Source organism: Erinaceus europaeus, chromosome 7 (assembly GCF_950295315.1).
Source record: "Erinaceus europaeus chromosome 7, mEriEur2.1, whole genome shotgun sequence".
Taxonomy (NCBI): domain Eukaryota; kingdom Metazoa; phylum Chordata; class Mammalia; order Eulipotyphla; family Erinaceidae; genus Erinaceus; species Erinaceus europaeus.
In genome coordinates, this window is record NC_080168.1 from 39,966,951 (window position 1) to 39,989,363 (window position 22,413).

At 41.2% G+C, this 22,413-nt stretch overlaps 1 protein-coding gene across 2 annotated transcripts; it reads right to left on the reverse strand.

Annotated features, from left to right (window-relative positions):
• Window positions 1-36: 36 nt before the first annotated feature.
• On the reverse strand, window positions 37-21,782 carry ARL1 (ADP ribosylation factor like GTPase 1). Of its 2 annotated transcripts, XM_007538066.3 has the most exons (6): window positions 21,548-21,777; window positions 16,744-16,881; window positions 13,480-13,561; window positions 8,590-8,701; window positions 612-790; window positions 37-338 (listed from the first exon to the last, which is right to left on the reverse strand). In XM_007538066.3, exons 1-6 carry the CDS (start codon window positions 21,549-21,551, stop codon window positions 308-310), a joined length of 546 nt encoding a protein of 181 aa, XP_007538128.2. In that variant the 5' UTR covers window positions 21,552-21,777; the 3' UTR covers window positions 37-307. The 2 variants fall into 2 exon arrangements, with proteins under 2 accessions (XP_007538128.2, XP_060050227.1); XM_060194244.1 differs by lacking the exon at window positions 16,744-16,881 and having other exon boundaries at window positions 21,548-21,782.
• Window positions 21,783-22,413: the final 631 nt, after the last annotated feature.

Below are 22,413 nucleotides of genomic sequence, written 5' to 3' on the forward strand. Positions count from 1 at the left end.
ATAATCACTAATTTAAAAAATAGGTTTTATCCCCAATAATAGTACATTCTTTAATAGGATTATTAGATTAAGAATTCCATACAAATAGAATACATACCTTAGCACAAAAAAGGATTATTTTACACAGATCAGATAGTTTGATCAAGAGTTACCCCTCCACTACTTATTTTTCATATTTATTACAAATCTTGCAGTCAGTTCAGTATATGTATACCAAAAATCAAATGGTTTTAAATTTTAGTAGTGTGAAGCACACTTGGCGGTCTCCAAATGGATATATTGATTTGGTCTTCAGAAGTGATTGAATTTACTGTCTGCTTTTCAATGTTTCAACTAACCTGTGAAGGTAAAACAGTTTCAAAAAATTAACTTCAAACTTTTCAGTATAAAGACTGATTACTACATTATAAATTTTGTCCTAGAGGTGAATTACAAAGCACTTAAAATGAAGTTGTAGTAGAAAAATAAGATTATGGGGGTTGGACGGTGGCACACGTTATGTATGTACAAGCTACTGTATTTACTGTCGACTATAAGTCCCCCAATGAAATTTTTTAAAAAAATATAAAAAAATAAATAAATACACAGATTTCTAGAAGTGACACACTAACCATTCCATTGCCTCATCAAGGCCAGTGCCTTTGGTAGCTGAAGTTTTGAAAATCTGCCATTTTCGGTCCTTTAAAGCAGGTAGCCCAAGTGAATTTGCCATCTCTGAGGGAGTCATAGCCTGTTCCATATCCTGCTTATTTGCAAACACCACTAAAATAGCTTTTCTTAGCTCTTCTTCCTAAATAAAAGATATTTAGTTACTCATCAATTATAGTCCTTTAAGCTTAAAAACTAAATACACACACACATATATACACACTATCTTTTTTTAATTTATTGGGGTATTAGTGCTTTACATTCAACAGTAAATACAATAGTGTATACATGCATAACATTCCCCAGTTTCCCATATAACAATACAACCGCCACTAGGTCCTCTGTCATCCTTCTTGGACCTGTATTCATTCCCACCCCAGAGTTTTACATTGGTGCGATACGCCAATTCCATTTCAGGTTCTACTTGTGTGTGTGTTTTTTCTTCTGATCTTGTTTATCAACTTCTGCCTGAGAGTGAGATCATCCCATATTCATCCTTCTGTTTCTGACTTATTTCACTTAACATGAATTTTTTAAGGTCCATCCAAGATCGGCTGAAAACGGTGAAATCACCATTTTTTACAGCTGAGTAGTATTCCATTGTGTATATATACCGCAACTTGCTCAGCCACTCATCTGTTGTTGGATACCTGGGTTGCTTCCAGGTTTTGGCTATTACAAATTGTGCTGCTAAGAACATATATGTACACAGATCTTTTTGGGTGTGTGGTGTTCCTTAGGAAATCCCCAGGAAAGGAATTACAGGATCAAAGGGTAGGTCCATTTCTAGCCTTCTGAGAGTTCTCCAGACTGTTCTCCACAGAGGTTGGGCCAATTAACATTCCCACCAGCAGTGTAGAAGGGTTCCTTTGACCCCCACACCCTCTCCAGCACTTGCTGCTGTTACCTTTTCTGATGTATGACATTCTCACAGTAGTGAAGTGCTATCTCGTCTTTATTTGCATTTCTCTGACAATCAGAGACTTGGAGCATTTTTTCATGTGTTTCACAGCCTTTTGGATCTCTTCTGTGGTAAATATTCTGTCCATGTCCTCCCCCCCATTTTTGGATGGGGTTATTTGTTGTCTTGTTGTAGAGTTTGGCAAACTCTTTATATATGTTGGTTATTAAAACTCTTTGTCTGATGTATGGCATGTAAAGATCTCCCATTCTGTGAGGGTTCTGTTGGTTTTGGTAGTGGTTTCTTTGGCTGTGAAGAAGCTTTTTAATTTGATGTAGTCCCATAGGTTTATACCTGCCTTAGCCTTCTTTGTAATTGGATTCATTTCATTGAAGATGTCTTTAAAATGTATGCAGAAAAGAGTTCTGCCAATATTTTCCTCTAAGTATCTGATGGTTTGTGGTCTAACATCCAAGTCCTTGATCCACTTGGAATTTACTTTTGTATTTGGTGAAATACAGTGGTTCAGTTTCATTCTTCTGCATGTTTCAACCCATTGTTTCCAACACCATTTGTTGAAGAGACTCTGCTTTCCCCATTTAGTAGTCTGGGCCCCTTTGTCAAAGATTAGATGTCCATAGGTGTGGGGGCTCACTTCTGGGCTCTCAATTCTATTCCACTGGTCAGTGTGTCTATTCATGTTCCAGTACCAAGCAGTTTTGATGACAATGGCCCTATATGATACAATTTGAGATCTGGGAGTGTGATGCCCCCAGTTCTGTTCTTTTTTCTCAAGATTGTTTTGGCAATTCTAGGTCTTTTCTGGTTCCAGATAAACATTTGTAGCATTTGTTCTATTCTCCTAAAAAATGTGGTTGGGATCTTGCTGGGGACAGCATTAAATTAGTATATAGCTCTGGGTAGTATATTCATTTTGATGATGTTAATTCTTCCAACCCATGAACATGGAATATCTTCCCACTTCTTTGTGTCTTTTTCAATTTCTGTAAGTAGTGACTCATAATTTTCAGTATACAAGTCTTTCACTTCTTTGGTTAGGTTTACTCCTAGATATTTTATTGTTTTAGTTGCTATAGTAAAAGGAACTGATTTCTGGATTTCAATTTCTTCTAACTTAGTGTTTGCATAGAGGAATGCCACTGACTTTTGAATGTTAATTTTGTAGCCTGACACCTTACTGTATTCCCTGATGATTTCCAAAAGCTTCTTGCTGGATTCCTTAGGTTTTTCTGTGTATACTATCATGTCATCTGCAAATAGGGAGAGTTTGACTTCTTCTCTTGCAATCTGTATGCCTTTAATTCCTTGCTCCTGCCTGCTTGCTATGGCAAGAACTTCCAACACTATGTTGAATAGGCATGGTGATAGTGGGCATCCCTGTCTAGTACCTGATCTGAGTGGAAATGCTTCCAGTTTTTCACCATTGAGTATGATGTTGGCTATAGGTTTCCTATATATAGACTCCACTATCTTCAGGAATTTTCCATCTATTCCCATTTTTTGCATTGTTTTGATCATAAAGGGATGTTGTATTTTGTCAATGGCTTTCTCTGCATCAATTGATATGACCATGTGGTTTTTGGTCTTGCTTTTGTTGATGTGGTGGATCACACTGATTCATTTACGTATATTAAACCAATCTTGCATTCCTGGGATAAACCCCACTTGGTCATGATGAACAATCTTTTTAATATACTGCTGTATCTGGTTGGCTAGAATTTTGTTCAATATTTTAGCATCTATGTTCATCAGAGATTGTTGGTATGCTTTTAAAAACCCCTTCTGTTTCATTAGTTTAATCCCCCCTGCTTAACACTATTCTATTTACATAACACTGTATTCTATTTACATAACCTCTGTTAATAAGCACCACCTTCCCTCCAGGGCATTGGTGGTTTAGTGGTAGAATTCTCACCTGCTCCACCCCCTCTCCTTGTCATACCCTGATTTTCACCAGTCACTTCTCTCCACCCTCTCTGCGTCGCATCCTGTTCCCACCCTACTGGGCTAGTATATTTATTAGGACAAGATTGTTTGTAGTTGTTTGTTTAGCTTAGCTCGGCTTAGATTGTGCTGCGTCCTGCATGAATAAAGAGATACTGCGTACAACCCAGCCATGAGTCCCAGGTCGTCTGTTACCCGCTGGTGAAGTTAGTCTGGCCTGCTGAAGCCAGCCGGGTGAAAACAACATAATGGCGCCTACGACGTGGGACCGGACCTGCGCAACTCCCAGATAAGTGAAGACTTTGCCTACCTATATACTATGGTCTTCTCTTCTACTTATGAAGAGGTTTGCCAAAGCCTCTACTGTTTCATCATGAGACAGTTACTCTGTCTCTGGAACATTTTGCTCTGGGCCACACTTTGTTTCCCTGACCAGGAACTTTGGTTTCTTGTGACCCTAATCATAGAGCTTGGGAGATGCATGGAGATTTCTCCTTGGACTTTCTGGATTTCCTCTCCCATGTTTCCTGAGGAAAAGGACTACATTTTGCTCTGGGCCACAATTTGGTTCTTTATGACCGTGATTGTAGACCTTGGGATATGAATGGGGATTTCCACTGGGACTTTCTGGACTTCTCGCATGTTTCCCATGGAGAAGGACTACTCTAATTTGAGGAGCGTTCTCCAGTACCCTGGAAGTCCCCAAGAATGGAGACACGTGGTTAGTTCTACTCTCCTGATTGGATTCTTTCTTCGATGGGAAGACACTTTTAAAAATGGGTGCCTGAAGCAATCCAGCAGGAACAGTCAGAAGCACCCTAAATGGAATTTCGAGGAGCTTTTTGGACTAGGACGCCCTCTGGGGACTCATGATACTACATGGTGAGATCTGTTTCATAAGAGAGTGATTTAAATGACTGAATTTTTGTTTGACATTGACTTAAAAAAAAAAAAAAAAAGCTAGACACAGCCATGATTTCTAGAGACATCCATAAATAATCCAAAAAATTGTTTTTTCCTCCTTTGATTTCTTTTTTTACGTCTTGGCATAAATCTGAAACGTTTAATCCTGAAACAGTATGAGTTATGGGTGGGGCAGATAGTGCAATGATTATGTTAATTATTCTCATGCCTGAGGCTTCTACCGTGGTTCTTCTGTTTACCTTTCCACATTTTATTGAGTTTAAACTGTTTAAATAACCTGAAAATCATACTAGAAAGGACTTCCAATTATAATGGAGTTATCAATTATAGTAAACTTCTAATCTGCTACAAGTTTTGTTTGACAAGTAAGTGAATTTCAGCTGTCAAGTCTTCACATGAAAAAGCATCTACTCAAATGGAATTCCTGAAAATCCATTTGGATCCTGTTCTCTGACATTGCCCACAAGATGGAATGACTACAACACACCCCCGGAAACCAATGAAGTGACCTGGCACGACCTGAAGAAACATTCACAGACTCCAAAGCTCACTCTCTACAGAAAAGCAGAACTCTGGTGGCTGACATTCCCCATCGAGACAGACATGCAGCGTTTCATCCCTTGGCATTTTCTTCTGTGGTCAGCTACTTTGAACTGACACCTCCATCGGACTTACTGGTACATGCTGCTGTGTTTCTCAAAGACTAACTTCAGCCAATTGCCTTGAGACTTTATAGACCATGTCCCCTCGCCTGCAGGCTCTGCTCACAGAGGCAGAAAACGCCCTTTGAGGCAAGAGATGCCCCCAGAGGCATGAAGTGCTCCCAGAGGCAAGAAATGCCCTTTCGCCTGCTAGGCCTTGCCCTTGAGGCAAGAAACGTTCCCCTTGCATCACACTGGTTATTGCTGCTCGCCTATTTTGTTTCCCATGTCTTATGCCAGTTCTTTTGAAAATGCCTATACAATATAGGTTTCTGTTCACCCCACAATCCTGGTACTATGGCCATTAGTTAAAAAGAAAGGGGGAATTGTTGATATGCTTTTAAAAACCCCTTCTGTTTCATTAGTTTAATCCCCCCTACTTAACACTATTCTATTTACATAACACTGTATTCTATTTACATAACCTCTGTTAATAAGCACCACCTTCCCTCCAGGGCATTGGTGGTTTAGTGGTAGAATTCTCACTTGCTCCACCCCCTCGCCTTGTCATACCCTGATTTTCACCAGTCACTTTTCTCTCCACCCTCTCTGCGTCGCATCCTGTTCCCACCCTACTGGGCTAGTATATTTATTAGGACAAGATTGTTTGTAGTTGTTAGTTTAGCTTAGCTCGGCTTAGATTGTGCTGCGTCCTGCATGAATAAAGAGATACTGCGTACAACCCAGCCATGAGTCCCGGGTCGTCTGTTACCAGCCCGGCGAAAACAACAAGAGATACTGGTCTGTAGTTTTCTTTTTTGGTTGTGTCCCTATCTGCTTTTGGTATCAGAGTGATGTTAGTTTCATAGAACCTGGCAGGGAGTACTCCAGTGTCTTCAATCTTCTGGAAGACTTTTAAAAGTAGAGGTATTAGTTCTTTGAAGGTTTTGTAGAATTCATCTGTAAAACCATCTGGTCCAGGACTTTTATTTTTGGGGAGATTTTTGATAACTGTTTCAATTTCATTAGCTGTGATGGGCCTGTTCATGTTATCCACTTCCTCTTTACTTAGTTTTGGAAGTTGGTAGGTATCTAGGAAATCATTCATTTCTTCCAGGTTCTCTAGCTTGGTGGCATACCATATATATCATAGCATATATACACACTATTTTAAAGGTTTTTATAGTTTCTAATCATGTAATACACATTAAAAAATATTTCAAATAAAGGGAATTATACCACCTACCAAATATGATCACTCAACACTTTTGCTTTATAACTGAGCTATTATTTAGTAAATAGGTTCACAAATCTACAGTCACATTTATAATCATTTCTTTTTTTTTTTAGTTTGATAGAAACTGATAAGCTGAGAGGAAAAAGGAAGAGAAAGGGAAAGACATTTCCATCACTGCAGTTAGGGAGAAGGGGTTTTGAACCCAGGTCTTTGAGCATTGTTAAGTGTGTTCAACCAGGCGCTCTACCACCCATTCATATACAGTTTGTTTTCTTTCTTTCCTTTATTATGATTATTATTTTATTTTTTACCAGAGCTCTGCTCAGCTCTCACTGATGGTGGTACAGGGGACTGAACATGGAACTTTGGAGCCGCAGGCTTGAAAGTTTCTGCATAGCCATTATGCTACCCCCCACCCCACTATATATAGTTTCATACCTTGCTTTAAGAAGTGACCTGAACATTTAAACCATAAATGTTTTTTCCAAACAATCAAAGTTGTCTCAAAATTAATGGCTATATTCAGTATACTATAAAGGCATATACCAAAAACTATAACTATTTTCCAGTATTTTCTAATATGTATTATGTATTAGATATAGACAGAGAAATTAAGAGGGAAGAGTGGGAGTTTAGAAAGAGAGAGAAAGACACCTGCAGCATTACTTCACCACTAATGAAAACATTCCCCCTGGAAATAGGGAACCATGGACTTGAACTTGGGTCTTTGCACACTGTAACATGTGCCCTCAACCAAGTGGGCCACTACACAGCCCCATATCTTTAGATTTTATTGTTTAGATTCTTTTCAAATATTAGAGAAATGTAAGGAAGAGGGTTGCACAGAAATTTTTGTATATATCTCTATTTCCTAACCCAAATCACTAAAAATTAAAGTTGCCTAAATCTTCCATTTTAGTGACTGGGGAGGACAGGTAAATTACTCATCTACTTTATAAAAGTCAATTTATTTATTTATTTTTTTAAATTCTATTTATAGGGCCAGGAGGTGGCACATCTGGTTAAGCGTACACACTGCAGCACACAGGACCTGGGTTCAATCCCCTGGTCCCCACCTGCAGGGGAACGCTTCATAAGTGGTGAAGCAGGACTGCAGGTGTCTCTCTGTCTCTCTCCCTTTCTATCTCCCCCCTCAATTTCTGGCTGTCTCTATTCAATAAATAAAGATAATTTAAAAAAAAAAGACAACAATGAGATACCACTTCACTCCTGTGAGAATGTCATACATCAGAAAAGGTAACAGCAGCAAATGAGCAAATGCTAGAGAGGCTGTGGGGTTAAAGGAACCCTCCTACACTGCTGGTGAGAATGTCAATTGGTCGAACCTCTGTGGAGAAGTCTGGAGAACTCTCGGAAGGCTAGAAATTTTGTTTTGTTTGGATGGTCTCACAGAGAAATTGAGAGGGAAGAGGGCAGCAGGAAGTTGTGGGAGAGGGGGAGAGAGGGATAAATGAGGGAGAGAGACAGACAAGACAGACAGACAGACATGGACTTGAATCACTGCTTCACCACTTGTGAAGCTTTTCCCATGCAGGCAGGGACCAGGAGTTTGAACCTGGGGCTTTGCAAATAGTTAATATCTGGGTATGTATGTCACCACCAGGCCCCAATAATAAATTATCTTAATGACCTCAATGCAGGTTACTGAGTTAATTAGACACTTCCATACATCAAGACTATCAGGGAAAATTTACATTTTAGAATAAGGGGAATATATATATATATATATATATATATATATATATATATATATAATTATTTTTTAATTCATAAAATGGAAATATTGACAAGACCACAGGATAAGAGGGTTATAATTCCACACAATTCACACCACCAGAACTCCATATCCCATCCCCTCACTTGAAATCTTTCCTATTCTTTATCCCTCTGGAAGCATGAACCCAGGATCATTATGGGACGCAGAAGGTAGAAGGTCTGGCTTATGTAATTGCATAAGCAAATCTTTAAGTAAGGAGTGGGAGGCATGCTAAGCAGTGACACACTGGTAAAGCATGAAAGTAACTTTGGTTTTCGAGTTCAGCTCTGAACTTTCTGAAAGTCATGAAAGCTAGTTTGATGAAAATTACAAAGCTAGAAATTTGTTCTCTATGTCTCTCCCAATAGTATTTCTAGGATGAAAATAACAGTACTAAAGGCATGGGGAAGAGAAATCCCTATCTTTCCTTTTTACATTTTTTGCAGATATGAAGCAAACGTACATGACATTCCCACATCTGAATAATTTTTCTTACCTCCAACATGGCAACCAGCTCTGATTTGGAAATACCAATTCGATCTCGGTCACAACTGTCTACTACATATATGACTGCATCTGTGTTTGAATAATAACATCTCCAGTATGGCCTAAAGAAAATTCAGAAAAAGATATGTGTCATTATTAAATATGCTATAGTTTGGGGAAGAAAAAAAAACCTAGTACTAAGTTTGTATGGTAGAACCTGGCATGGGAAGTAAGTAGAAAAGTAATATACCGATATCAAATCCTGGCACCAAATCAGTCATGTTTAAAAAGAAAAATTTTTTAATTACTTCAAATTGATGTAAATTATTTATTATTATTATTATTTATTTATTTATTCCCTTTTGTTGCCCTTGTTGTTTTATTGTTGTAGTTATTATTGTTGATGTCATCGTTGTTGGATAAGACAGAGAAAAATGGAGAGAGGAGGGGAAGACAAAAGAAGGGGAGAGAAAGATAGACACCTGCAGACCTGCTTCACCACCTGTGAAGCGACTCCCCTGCAGGTGGGGAGCCAGGGGCTCGAACCAGGATCCTTACATCAGTCCTTGTGCTTTGCACCATGTGCGCTTAGCCCACTGTGCTACTGCCCGACTCCCAAATTGATGTAAATTCTATCCCTCAGGTGGTGGGATCAAAAAGAATGGTGATAAACATTAAATTATAAGACAGGACTTTTTCAAAATAAGTTCAGAGGCTTAGAAGATATATTTATAATATATAAAATCAGTAAATGTTCTGATAAACCACTGCACACACATCCACCAGATTGTTAGATATTATAAATCTTTAGTCAGGAACTTCTTTAAAGGAATGTCTTTTTTTTTTCTTTTTAACTTAATGTGATTTTATATATATTTTTTTATATTTATTTTCCCTTTTGTTGCCCCTGTTTTACATTATTATTGTTGTTACTGATGTCATCGTTGTTAGATAGGACAGAGAGAAATGGAGAGAGAAGGGGATGACAGGGGAAGAGAAAGACACCTGCAGACCTGCTTCACCGCTTGTGAAGTGACTTCCCTGCAGGTGAGGAGCCAGGGGCTCTAACTGGGATCCTCATGCTGGTCCTTTCGCTTTGCACCACGTGCACTTAACCCACTGTGCTACCGCCTGACTCCCGTGATTTTATATATTAAATTGATCACTAATTTATATTTAAATTAAACACAAAAAAAGAAATGGCTAAAATCAGACTTAGACTCAAAAATATTTCAAGAAAAAAATGAGTTAACAGGTGACAGCTTACAGGATACACTAATCTTTTCATCTGATGCTCTAATAAGCAACATAATCAGCATACAGCACATAGAGTATATTCTGATAGTCACTAGTCATGTCCATCAAGCACAGAATATTGTGTAGAAGACCTGAGTTCCAAACGACATCTGTGTTCACATTAGCCCTAAATTGTAGAGCTGCAAAGTATCTTCTTTTATTTTTTTTATTGCCACCAGCTATTGCTGGTGCTCGGTGGCTACATGACAAATTCATCACTCCTGGTAGCCATTTTTTTTCCCCTTTACTTTTTTTTACTTGTTTTTCTTTGATGGGACAAATAGAAATTGAGAGGGGAGGGAAAAATAGAGAGGAAGCGAGAGAAAGACACCAGCAACACTTGTTTCACCACTCATGAAGTTTCCTCCCTGCAGGTGGAGACCAAGGGCTTGTGCATAGTACTATGTGTTACTAAACTAGGTATACCATTGCCCTACCCCCTGCAAAGTATTTTCCATGTTTTATTGATATTTCCATAAAGGGGCTGACACACACAAAAAAAAAACTAAGGGGATGGCTTTTGGGGATGGCTTTTATTTAACAATTATCAAAATGATTAGGTCTTGTGACTTTGTATATTTCAACTCAAAGTATAGGGAGCTAGGGAAACAGTTCCTCATATTAGAGCACTGAATTTGCATATCTGAGTGCCCTCAGAGTCCCAGGTTTAATCCCTAACACCACAATAAACTAGAGCTGGACAGTGCTCTGACCTCTGTCTGTATAAAAATAAAGCTAAATAAATAAATATAGCATGAGGCAGGTGGTGGTACACCTAATAAAGAGAACATATTATGTGCAAAGACCCAGTTCAAGCCCATGGTCCTCACTTCCAGAGGGGAAGCTTCCAAAGCAGTGAAGCTTGCTCTCCCTTCCTATATTCCCCTTCCTTCTCAAGTTTTTTTAAAAATATTATTTATTATTTATTATTATATTGAGACAGAGAGAAATTGAAAGGGGAGGAAGTGGTAGGAAGAGAGAAAGAGAGACCCCTGTAGACCTCTTCACCACTTGCAAAGCTTTCCGTCTGCAAGTGGGAAAGAAGGGCTTGAACCTGGGTTGTTAAAATTGTCCCCTCAACTTTTTTTTTTTTTTCCTGAAGTTAAGGTTATTTGTTATTTGCATTTCTCTGCACCCCATAATGACCTTGGGTCCATACTCCCACAGGATTAAAGAATAAGAAAGCTATCAGGGGAGAGGGTGGGATACAGAGCTCTGGTGGTGGGAATTGTACCCCTCTTATCTTATGGCCTTGTCAGTGTTTCTATTTTATAAATAAATAAATTAAAATAAAACAATAAAATAAAATAAACAAAAACATCTTGGAGCATTTTTTTCATGTTTGTTGGCCTTTTGGATATCTTCTATGGTAAATATTCTGTTCATATTATTCCATCTCAATTTCTATCTCTAATAACAAAGAAAAATAAATAAATAAATAAATAAATGCCAGGAGCAGTAAATTTAAGAGGCAGGCACCAAATCCCAGATAAAACCCCAGCACAATAAAAGTATAGGAACTTCTAAATATTTTAAAACTATTGGACTGTCAGAAAAAATCAAGATGCATTTTTGTACTTAAAAATAGAAAAAAATACATCATGACTTTTCTGACAACCCAACAGAGAGATAGCATCTGGTTATGCAGATAATTTCCCAGTTCCCATTCCTGAGGCTCTGAGTTCTCAGGTTCAATCCCCAGCACCACCAAAAACCAGGGCTAAGCAATGCTCTGGTAAGATAATAAATAAGTAAATAAATAAATAAATAATTAATAAAATTATGAAAGAAGATATTTTGAGGGGCCAGGTGGTGGCGGCATACCAGACTGTGTTGGTATGCTTCTAGTTCTGCTTCTGGGATCCCTTCTGTTACATTGCTTGACGTTATGGTCTATTTACATGGTTATTCTGTTTCATTGGTTTGGTCTCACTCCCCCTGCCTCCGGGAAATTTTGGTTTAGTCCTTGCTAGTTCGTGCTTCTTCCCTCTCCCCCCCCCTCCAACGCACGTACTTCCTTGGTTCCTGACTCTTCTGCCAGAGGTGAGGCAGGACAGAATTGGATTGTGATTAGAAATAGCTTAGATTGCGCTGTGTTCCACATTAATAAAGAAATACTGCTCCCCAGCTCAGCCATGAGTCCCTGGCCATCTGTCTCCCACCCGCGAAGCTAGCCCGACATACTGGTGCCCTGAATTGGGACTGACATATGGCGCAACAACGTGGGACCTAACCTGCCCATCCCCCAGATAAGTGAAGATGTTTGGCTACCTATCCACTATGGGCTGCTTTTCTACTTATGAAGAGGTTTCCAAAAGCCTCTACTCTTTCTTCATGAGACAGTTTCTCTGTCTCTGGAACATTTTGCTATGGGCCACACTTTGGTTTCCGCCCACCACCGGCCTGATGAAGCCTGCTCGCCGCCATGGGGCACGGGATGTTGGGCGCCAGCTCCCTCCACACTGCTCGGCTGCTGGGGTCAGGGCGGCGGGCATGGCAGGCAAGGCTGCAGCCCATCCTGGCCCCCGCTCTAGGGCAGCTCGGCTGCACCTTCTGCACAGCCAGCCCGCCCACCCTCCTGCTATGAAGTCTGGGCAGATCCCAGACCACATGGAGACCGCGGGCTCCCTGCCAGGACTGGGCCCCCTGGCCAAGATCCCCAACTCAGCTCTATAGGCAGAGGAGCTACAATTCGCAGACATCTGTGCAGTGATCGCACCCCTGCAATTCCTGGAGGTGAAGTTGGGCAAGAGGCCACCACCGGACAACGCACCCCCCGAACAACTAAGACAGTATAGACCTAAATTCGTGTTTAAAATGACATGTCTTCCTAACAAAAGTTTTTCTCCTTGTGTATTGAAGACCATGTTTATGTTTTTTTTTTTAAATGCCTATACGATATAGGTTTCTGTTCACCCCACACTCCTGATACTATGGTCAATTAGTTAAAAAAAAAAAGGGGGGGGGGAATTGTTGGTATGCTTCTATTTCTGCTTCTGGGATCCCTTCTGTTACATTGCTTGACATTGTGGTCTATTTACATGGTCATTCGGTTACACTGGTTTGGTCTCACTCCCCCTGCCTCCAGGAAATTTTGGTCTAGTCCTTGCTAGTTCGCACTTCTTCCTTCTCCCCGCCCCCTAACGTAAGTACTTCTTTGGTTCCTGACTCTTCTGCTGGAGGAGAGAGAGGCAGGACAGAGATAGCTTAGATTGCAGTGTTCCACGTCAATAAAGAAATACTGCTCCCCAGCTCAGCCATGAGTCCCTGGCCGTCTGTCTCCCACCCGTGAAGCTAGCCCAGCAAGATTGAGCAAATGTTACAATGCACAAGAACCCAGGTTTGAGCCGCCGGTCCCCACTTGCAAGGGGAAAGCTTTGAGTGGTGAAGCAGGGCTTCAGGTGCCTCTCTTCCTCTCTGTCTCTCCTTCTCTCCTCTCAATTTCTGACTGACTCTATCCAATAAATAAAGGTAATAAAAAAGATTTTAAGCTGAAAAGGAAAAAAATGAAAAAGAAAATGTTTTAGTTTAAAGATATTAAAAGATGCTAAAGGGCATGCATGTTAAATACTACAAAAAGATCTGGTCTTTGCACCATACCTACCTGATACTTGTTTGTCCTCCTAAATCCCAGACTTGAAATTTAAGGTTTTTGTATGTTACTGTCTCAACATTAAATCCAATGGCTGGAAGAGAAACCAAAAAAATAGATAATTAATGCACTCTACCTTCAAAGTTGCCAGCAGAGTTTTATCACTCAATGGAAATTATTCAATCATAAAGCTAGTTGAAATATTTTTCCATCTCAGACAAGACAGTTCACACACACACACAATCAATAGTACGATAAGCCTAACTTCAAGTTTTACATATGAATCCTCTGCAAATCTATTGTTCTTAGTATAATGGAAATCATATTAAATTAACCTTCTTCTATAATGCAATATTGGCATACAAATGTGTTTTAAAATCTCTATTAGAAAGGACAGTTGTAGCTACATTTCAAAAAACAGAATCTTGGTAAGTAGTAAATAGGCAACAAAACTATGAATGTCAGGCTCTGAATTTCACTGGGTAAAGGCACCAATGGAATTTAGTAGAATTTGGATTCTCTGTGGCTGGCAGTTACAGTTCTCTGTAGGCTTTCCCAGTAGCTTATCTATGATAAAATGATCATTTTTGTTTTGGATGGTGAAACAGAAGGTATCTCTTCCCTTTTTTCTCCTCTATCCTTTCTACATGGCACTTTGGCATCATAAGATGAGATAGAATGGGGTCGGGCGGTAGCACAGCGGGTTCGGGCGGTAGCGCAGCGGGTTAAGCACACGTGGCACAAAGCTCAAAGACTGGCATAAGGATAAGGTGAAGGACTCCACCTGCAGGGGAGTCACTTCACAGGTGGTGAAGCAGGTCTGCAGGTGCTATCTTTCTCTCCCCCACTCTGTCTTGCCCTCCTCTCTCCATTTCTCTCTGTCCTATCCAACAATGAATGACATCAACAACAACAATAATAACTACAACAACAAGGGCAACAAAAGGGGGAAAAAATGGCCCCCAGGAGCAGTGGATTCATGGTGCAGGCACTGAGCCCCAGCAATAACCCTGGAAGGCAAAAAAAAAAAAAAGAGAGATAGAATACTATTTTAATTGAGCGGATTATAATGGAAGGGAAAAAGATGCTAGGAGGGGGGAAGAAGATATATTCAAAGATTACTAAGCTTTTACAAACAAATTATGCCAAGTAAAAAGTTAACTTACAGCTGTAACTGAACAACTAGTTTCTCTTTTAGATTAAGTTCCTATTAGTAAGTGATACTTAACTGCTAAATGGCATAGTTGTCATACAACTAAAGTTTATATGATAATAACCTGAGTGGAAAACTAAAATACAGTGGTATGAGAGGTATAACAATGGATAAAGCATCGGACTCTCAGCCAGAGTGATGCTCTGGTTTCTCTCTGAATAATAATTTTTGAACTAACTCTGAAGCATGAAGTTCCAAGTTCAGTCCCCAGCCTCACATGTGGCAAAGTAATACTTTGGTTCTGGTCATGTACCTCATAAATAAAATTAATCAAGTATTCTTTAAAAAAAACTAACAATACCACATAGTCTCTGTAATTCTTCACACAAATTTACAAAATGTTTTATAAATTTATTTGTTTTCCTCTCAATGCTAGTATTTTATATCTTCATTTTAGAAATAAAGTTAGTGGTTATTCAATGAGATTTAGTGGTTTAAGTCAACATTTCACTTTTTTTTAACTGAAGTAATATTGATTTTTTTAAAGCTATGTTTTTTTCTTAAGTTTATTTATTAATGAGTGAAGAGGAATGAGAATAAGAGTATCACTCTGGCATGTGGACCTCAAGTTCAACACTACCCACTGCACCACATCCCAAGCTGCTCAAGGATGTATATTTTAAGGGTATAATTTCACATCTTTTTTATTTTTCTTTATTTATTATTGGATAGAGACAGAATTGAGAGGGGAGGGGGGAGGTAGAGAGGGAGAGTAACAGAGAGATACCTGCAGCCCTGCTTTACCACTTATGAAGTTTTCCTCCTGCAGGTGGGGACCAGGGCCTTGAACCAGGATCCTTGCGCACTTCAATGTGTGCGCTTAACCAGGTGCACCACCACTGGACCTCTAATTTCAAGTCTTTTCATAATGGATGTTACCACACCATGTCCACAACCAAAGTGCCATTATTCTTCCACAAAAAAAATCAACCAAACCCCTCCTAATCTTTTTGTTATCATTGCCATTCCAGGCCAACTTTTTCATATATATATGAATGATGCAGACACACACACACACACAGAGACACAGAGAGAAAGGTAGTGGCTTACCAGTAGAGCATACACATTATCATGCACAGAGATTGGGGTTTTAAGACCCTAGTCCCCAGCTGCAGGGAGGGAAGCTTCACCAGTGCACCTCACTTACTGTCTTACCCACTACCAAAGAAAAAAAGGCCACCAGGAGTAGTGGAGTGCTACATGCACCCCAGCAATAACCTAGTGGAGAGAGAGAGAGAGAGAAAGAGACAGAACAAGGAATAGATACCACAGCAGAACAAGGAATAGATACCACAGCAGAACAAGGAATAGATACCACAGCAGTAAGGTATTCCCCAATGGACTATAGTACTCCCACGTGGTATATCAAGAGCATGAAACGTGGATTATGCACACAGCAAAGCAGGCACCCTCCCAGGTAAGCTATTTCACCACTCCCCCCTCCACTCTTAAAACACTCTTCCCTTTCTCCCTTTGGTGACCTCAGTTGTACAGAATCTAAAGGTTTGAGTCACTTGCCTTTGTTTCTTTTGATCCCACATATGAGTGACCTAACTTGGTATTTTTCCTTCTCTAAATTTCTTTACCCTCCCTCTCTACCCACAGTAGGTTAAGAGACTATATAGAAGAACAGAATAGTATAGTCTCCAGAAGAGTGGGCAGTAAGTGGATCTGTTCTAAGATCTTTATTTTATTTTACCAGAGCACTGCTCAGCTCTGGCTTATAGTGGTGCAGGGGATTGAACCTGGGACTTCGGAGTCTTAGGCATGAGAGTCTCTTTGCATAACCATTATGCTATCTATCCCTGCCCTCAACCTAACTCTAAATAGTTTTAAACAGTAAACCTAGCAGTAACAGTGGTTAAAAACAAGAATATCAGTGTCTCATAAGAGCTTGAAATTACGTCTCAGTTTATAAAACAAATTAAAAAATCATCCATAATGCCTGCACTACAAGTGTCCAAACCTTATCAGTTACTTCTATGAAGTATTTATTCAGGAATAAAAATATGTTAGATGAAATAGGAAGCCTTTATGACTTAGTTTACAGGGCCGGCACTTACTAGGAATGGTAGTAACAACTTCTCCAACCTGTAATCTGTACAAAATTGTAGTTTTCCCTGCTCCATCCAATCCCAAAATTAAAATCCTCATTTCCCGGGTTCCAAACAGACTGGAAAAAATACTTGAGAAGAAGCCACCTAAAGAGATAATAAGAGCAAAAACATACTCAGTATTTTGTGAGTTAGGTCCACAAAACATTTAACTGCACCCTTTTAAGTTACCCCAAGTTAAATAATATTTTCTTCCATTCATAGGTGATCTTGCTCCCAATGACATTCATAGGTGATCTTGCTCCCAATGAAATGTATTATTCAACCTAAAACAAGTAGTGAGTGTTACTATAGATAAAATGTTAGGCATGCATAGAAGATATACTCATCTGTGCATTAAGGAAAATAAGATAAATATGATCACTGACCTCATGGAGCTCACTTTCTAATTAAGGGAATAAGGATACCTTAGTATGATCCCCTGAAAACCAGAGCTGAGCAGTGCTCTAGGTAAGAAAAAGAGGAAGGAAGGGTGGATGGAGGAGAGAAAGGGAGGGAGGGCTGTGAGATGATCAGTGCATTGATTAGCTTGATTATGAATACATATATATATTAAACATCAGAAGTATACATCTTAAATACAACCTTTGTCACCATGCCTCAGTAAATCTGGAAAAATAATAAAATTTAAAAATTATGCTGTAGTCTGAGAAATATCTCAGTGGAAGGACTTCCACATCTGAGGTTCCCAGTTCAATCCCTAGCACATGTGCCACAGTGGTTCTCTGGCATTTCTCTCTTTCATGTGAAACCCTCTCATTAATAGAAAAAAAGTGTGTGTACCCCCTTTGGGGCAGCACCTAGTAGAATGCACATGTTAAAATAAGCAAGGACATGGGTTCAAGCCCCGGTCCTATCTTGCAGGTGAAAAGCTTTCTGAGTGGTAAAGCAGTGCTGCAGGTGTCTCCCTTTCTCTGTCCCGCTCTATCTCCCACTTTCCTCAGTTTCTGTGTGCAAAAAATAATAAATAAAATTTAAATATACATAGATATGAAATAAAATATATATATATGTTATCTTGACAAGTTCTCTAAAACAAATTACTGTGTTAATTCATTTGGACTGTGTTTAAGTAAAATAACCCTTAAGCAAATAAAGACAACAATGAGATACCACTTCACTCCTGTGAGAATGTCATACATCAGAAAAGGAGCAGCAGTAAATGCTGGAGAGGTTGTGGGGACAAAGGAGCCCTCCTGCACTGCTGGTGGGAATGTAAATTGGTCCAACCCCTGTGGAGAGCAGTCTGGAGAACTCTCAGAAATCTAGAAATGGACCTACCCTATATTCCTGCAATTCCTCTCCTGGGGATAGATCCTAAGGAACCAAATGCACCCATCCAAAAAGATTTGTGTATACCTATGTTCACAGCAGCACAATTTGTAATAGCCAAAACCTGGAAGCAACCCAGGTGTCCAACAACAGATGAGTGGCTGAGCAAGTTGTCGTCTATATACACAATGGATTACTACTCAGCTATTAAAAATGGTGACTTCACCATTTTTCAGCCCATCTTGGATGGAGCTTGAAGGAATGATGTTAAATGAAATAAGTCAAAAAGAGAATGACGAATAGGCTGGTCCAAGAGGTGGTGCAGTAGATAAAGCATTGAACTTTCCAGTGTGAGGTCCTGAGTTCAATCCCTGGCAGCACATGTGCCAGAGTGATGTCTGGTTCTCTCTCAAACTCACTCTCTCTCTCTCTCTCTCTCCCTCTCTCTCATTCTTCATGAATAAATAAATAAAATCTTAAAAAGAGAGAATGATGAATATGGGATGATCTCACTCATAGAATTTGAAAAACAAGAACAGAAGGGAAAACACAAAGCAGAACTTGGACTGGAGTTGGTGTATTGCACCAAAGTAAAAGATGCTGGGTTGGGGGAAAGGTTTAGGTCCTCGAACATGATAGCAGAGGAGGACCTAGTGAGGGTTGTACTGTTATATGGAAAATTGAGATACGCTACACATGTACAGACAATTGTATTTTACTGTTGATTGTAAGCCATTAATCCCCCAATAAAGAAATAAAAAATAATAATAACTTTTAAGTGGAAAGTAAGTGGGCAATCCCAGAAGTGGCAGAACAGATAAAGTGTTAGACTCTCAAGTGTGAGGCCCCAAGTTCAATTTCTGGTAGCACCTGTACAAGAGTGATGTCTGGTTCTCTTTCTCTTTCCTCCTTCTCCCATTCCTCTCTCTCACACTTATAAACTGTATTTTAATATTCTCATTTATTATTGGATAGAGACAGAGAGAAATTGAGATGGGAGGGGGAGACAGATGCAAAGAGACAGACACTTGCAGCCCTGCCTCACCACTCCTGAAGTTTTCCACCTGCAGGTGGGGACAAGGGGCCTGAACCGGGGTCCTTGTGCACTGCGATGTGTGCATTTAACCAGGTGCATCACTGCTTGGCCCCTAAATATGTTTTGCAAAGTAAAGTAGATGAAAATTTAGAGTTGTCAATATTAATTTACAACATGAAAAAAAAGCCTTAGATTTAAACATTGTCTCCAGTGATTACCCCCCAAAAGCACTTTCCCATCAAAAGCCATTGTGGGGGAGTCTGGTGGTAGCAGCGGTTAAGCGCAGGTGGCAAAGCGCAAGGACCGGCCTAAGGATCCTGGTTTGAGCCCCTGGCTCCCCACCTGCAGGGGGGTCGCTTCACAGGCGGTGAAGCAGGTCTGCAGTTGTCTCTCTTTCTCTCCCCCTCTGTCTTCCCCTCCTCTCTCCATTTCTCTCTGTCCTATCCAACAACGACGACATCAATAACAACAACAAAAGGGAATAAATAATTTTAAGTCATTATGGAAGATGAAAATTAAGTTATGCAACAGTATTTAAAAAGATGATAACGGTAGTGATGCCGCACACAATGTACAACTTTCTGATAAAAGAAATGGCACAATGAAGAGCTTAAGAGTCTGGATAAAAGGAAACACACTGTGGGCTAGAGAACCTTCAGAAAGTGTAATACAGGAGTTGTGACTTAAAGTCCTTTCTACCGTGGTCCAGGAGGCGGCGCAGTGGATAAAGCATTGGACTCTCAAACATGAGCTCCTGAGTTCAATCCCCCGCCGCACATGTACCAGAACATGTCTGGTTCTTTCTCTCTCTCCTTTCTCATAAATAAATAAAATCTTTAAAAATTAATAAAATAAAGTCCTTTCTACCTTTCCCAGGTAAGAAAAAGAGGAACAAAACTGAGAGCTCAGGTAAAGACTGGAAAACGCTTTGACTCTGAAGAGCCGGAAGTAAGGTCCCTAGAAAACCCGCGGAGAGGTTGAAAGAAGCCCAAGAAGGTGCATCACCTTTAGAGCTTGGTAAACAAGTCAAAGAATCTGCACCTTCACCTGGCCTCCAGCTAGAAGGGAAGTTTTCATTAGATGCTGATGGTGACAACGTGCTTCCATTAACCACCCCTCCCAAAACAGAGACTCAAACTTCATGCAGGGACACCCCGCCCCCATTTCCATCACCATGCCTTCACCAGCACATTCTGCTACAGATAATCAAATGCCAAAAACGGCTATAAAGTATTATGAACATAATGGAAAACTGGGAAATGTTATGCATGTACAAACTATTGTATTTACTGTCGAATGTAAAACATTAATTCCCCAGTAAATTAAAATATATATATTATGAACATATCCAGCGGAGAAGCAGTAACAGAAGACAGAACCCCCACCTTTTGCACCCCACAAAGATGGGGGTAAATGTGAGGGGAAGATGATCAGGGGTCCCTCAACTCCATCGGGGAGGGGAGAGAGAAGAGGGGAGAAGGGAGAGGGCTGGAAGGGGCGGGATAGAGGCGCACTAATAAGAAAGGAAGAGAAGGCAGGGCCATAGATAAAAATGGGCAAATACAGACTGTTGCCGGAATAACAGCCAACCCGTATCTGTGATCTGGGGGATGGAACTTTCCAATGGAGTCGCAGAATTCTGGTGGTGGGGACGGTGTGGAATTATACCGTTATCTTATAATTTGGCAAATCACTATAAAATCACCAATTAAAACCGGTAGTGCAACGGGTTAAGCGCAGGTGGCTCAAAGCGCAAGGACTGGCGGTGTAAGAATCCCGGTTCCAGGCCCCGGCTCCCCACCTACAGGGGGGTCGCTTCACAGGCGGTGAAGCAGGTCAAGTCTGCAGGTGTGTCTTTCTCTCCCCCTTTCTGTCTTCCCCTCCTCTCTCCATTTCTCTCTGTCCTAACCAACGACGACATCAATAACAACAACAATAAAAAAAAAAAGACAAGGGCAACAAAAGGGAAAACAAATAAATATTAAAAATACTATGAACACCCCCTTATTTTATTTTATTTTATTTTTTACTGATGCACCCTCTGCGGCCGCGATTCAGTTCCCGGCGGGTCCCGTCTCAACCTTCACCCGGCTAGGCAGCCAGGAGACCCGGGCGGCCCTGCGACTGACAAGTCGCTCGGCCCCGCGGGCCCGGGCTGGCGAGCCCAAATGGGCCTCGGGCGAAGTCGGGGTCAGGGGTGCACTCCGGGTGGGGGCCCCAGGACACAGCCCTGGACAGGCCCGGCCGGGAGCTGGGACCGAGGGGCGCCGAGTGAGAGCGGGGGCGAGGTCCGGGCAGCCCCACCGGTGAACGAAGGGCAGGTGAGCCCAGTCCTCGGCGGCCGCCCCCAGGAGGCTCACAGCCCCGGGCTCCCTGGGCCTGCCCGCTCCGCCCCGGGACCTAGGTCCTGGGCCGCAGCCCCCATCCCTCCTCTGACCCCCTTACCCATGATGTCTGTCCTCGCAGATGTTCAGACGCAGATCCGGGTCTCGGCAGCGACTCCTCTCTGAGTCCGGACGCCGCTGCCTCCGCTCGCCTCGGCCTGGGGCTCCGACTCCGGCTCCGGCTCCGGCTCCGGGGCGGGTTCCCTGAAAGCCCCGTCCGCCAGCAACTAGGCTCCGGCTCCGGCTCCGACTCCGACTCCGACTCCGATTCCGACTCCGGGGCGGGTTCCCTGAAAGCCCAGTCTACGAGCAACTTCCACGTCGGACATTCGGCGGGGGACGGGGGCGGGGCGGGGGGCGCCGCGTCTGCGCGATCGGAACACAAGCCTGAGCGTCCGCGTCTTTGCTTTCGACACCATTTCTCCGGCACGCTGGCCGTAGATACTATGGAAGGCATAAGAGAAAAAATTAATTCAAGAGTCAAAATTAAAAGGATTCAAAAGCCTCCCCTGATTCTGTTTTTTTTTTTTAAAGAAAATGCTTTCAAGTAGGACGATTCAATTTTTTTTCATTTTTTTTAAATCTGACACCAAAAAGTAGCGAATCTATCAACTAACAATATGAGCCGGGCCTCAATGTGGCAGCGCGCAGGTTGGAGCAGCTCAGTAGTTGTGGGTCCCAAAGCGCCCTGGGGGCGGAGCAGGCTGACTCGCCTTTCCCGGAATACTTTTAGAATAAGGACATAAGGCCCGAACAATAGCAGGAGGAATGTAGTTCGTAACAGTAAAACGTCGGGAGGTTAAAACACAAACTGAATCTTTTCTCAATATATGCAGTGTAATTGATATGCAGACTCTCAAAAGCCTAGACCAAGTAGATCAGAAGCAACCAATAGCACAGCTATAAACAAGATACTGGGTACAGTAC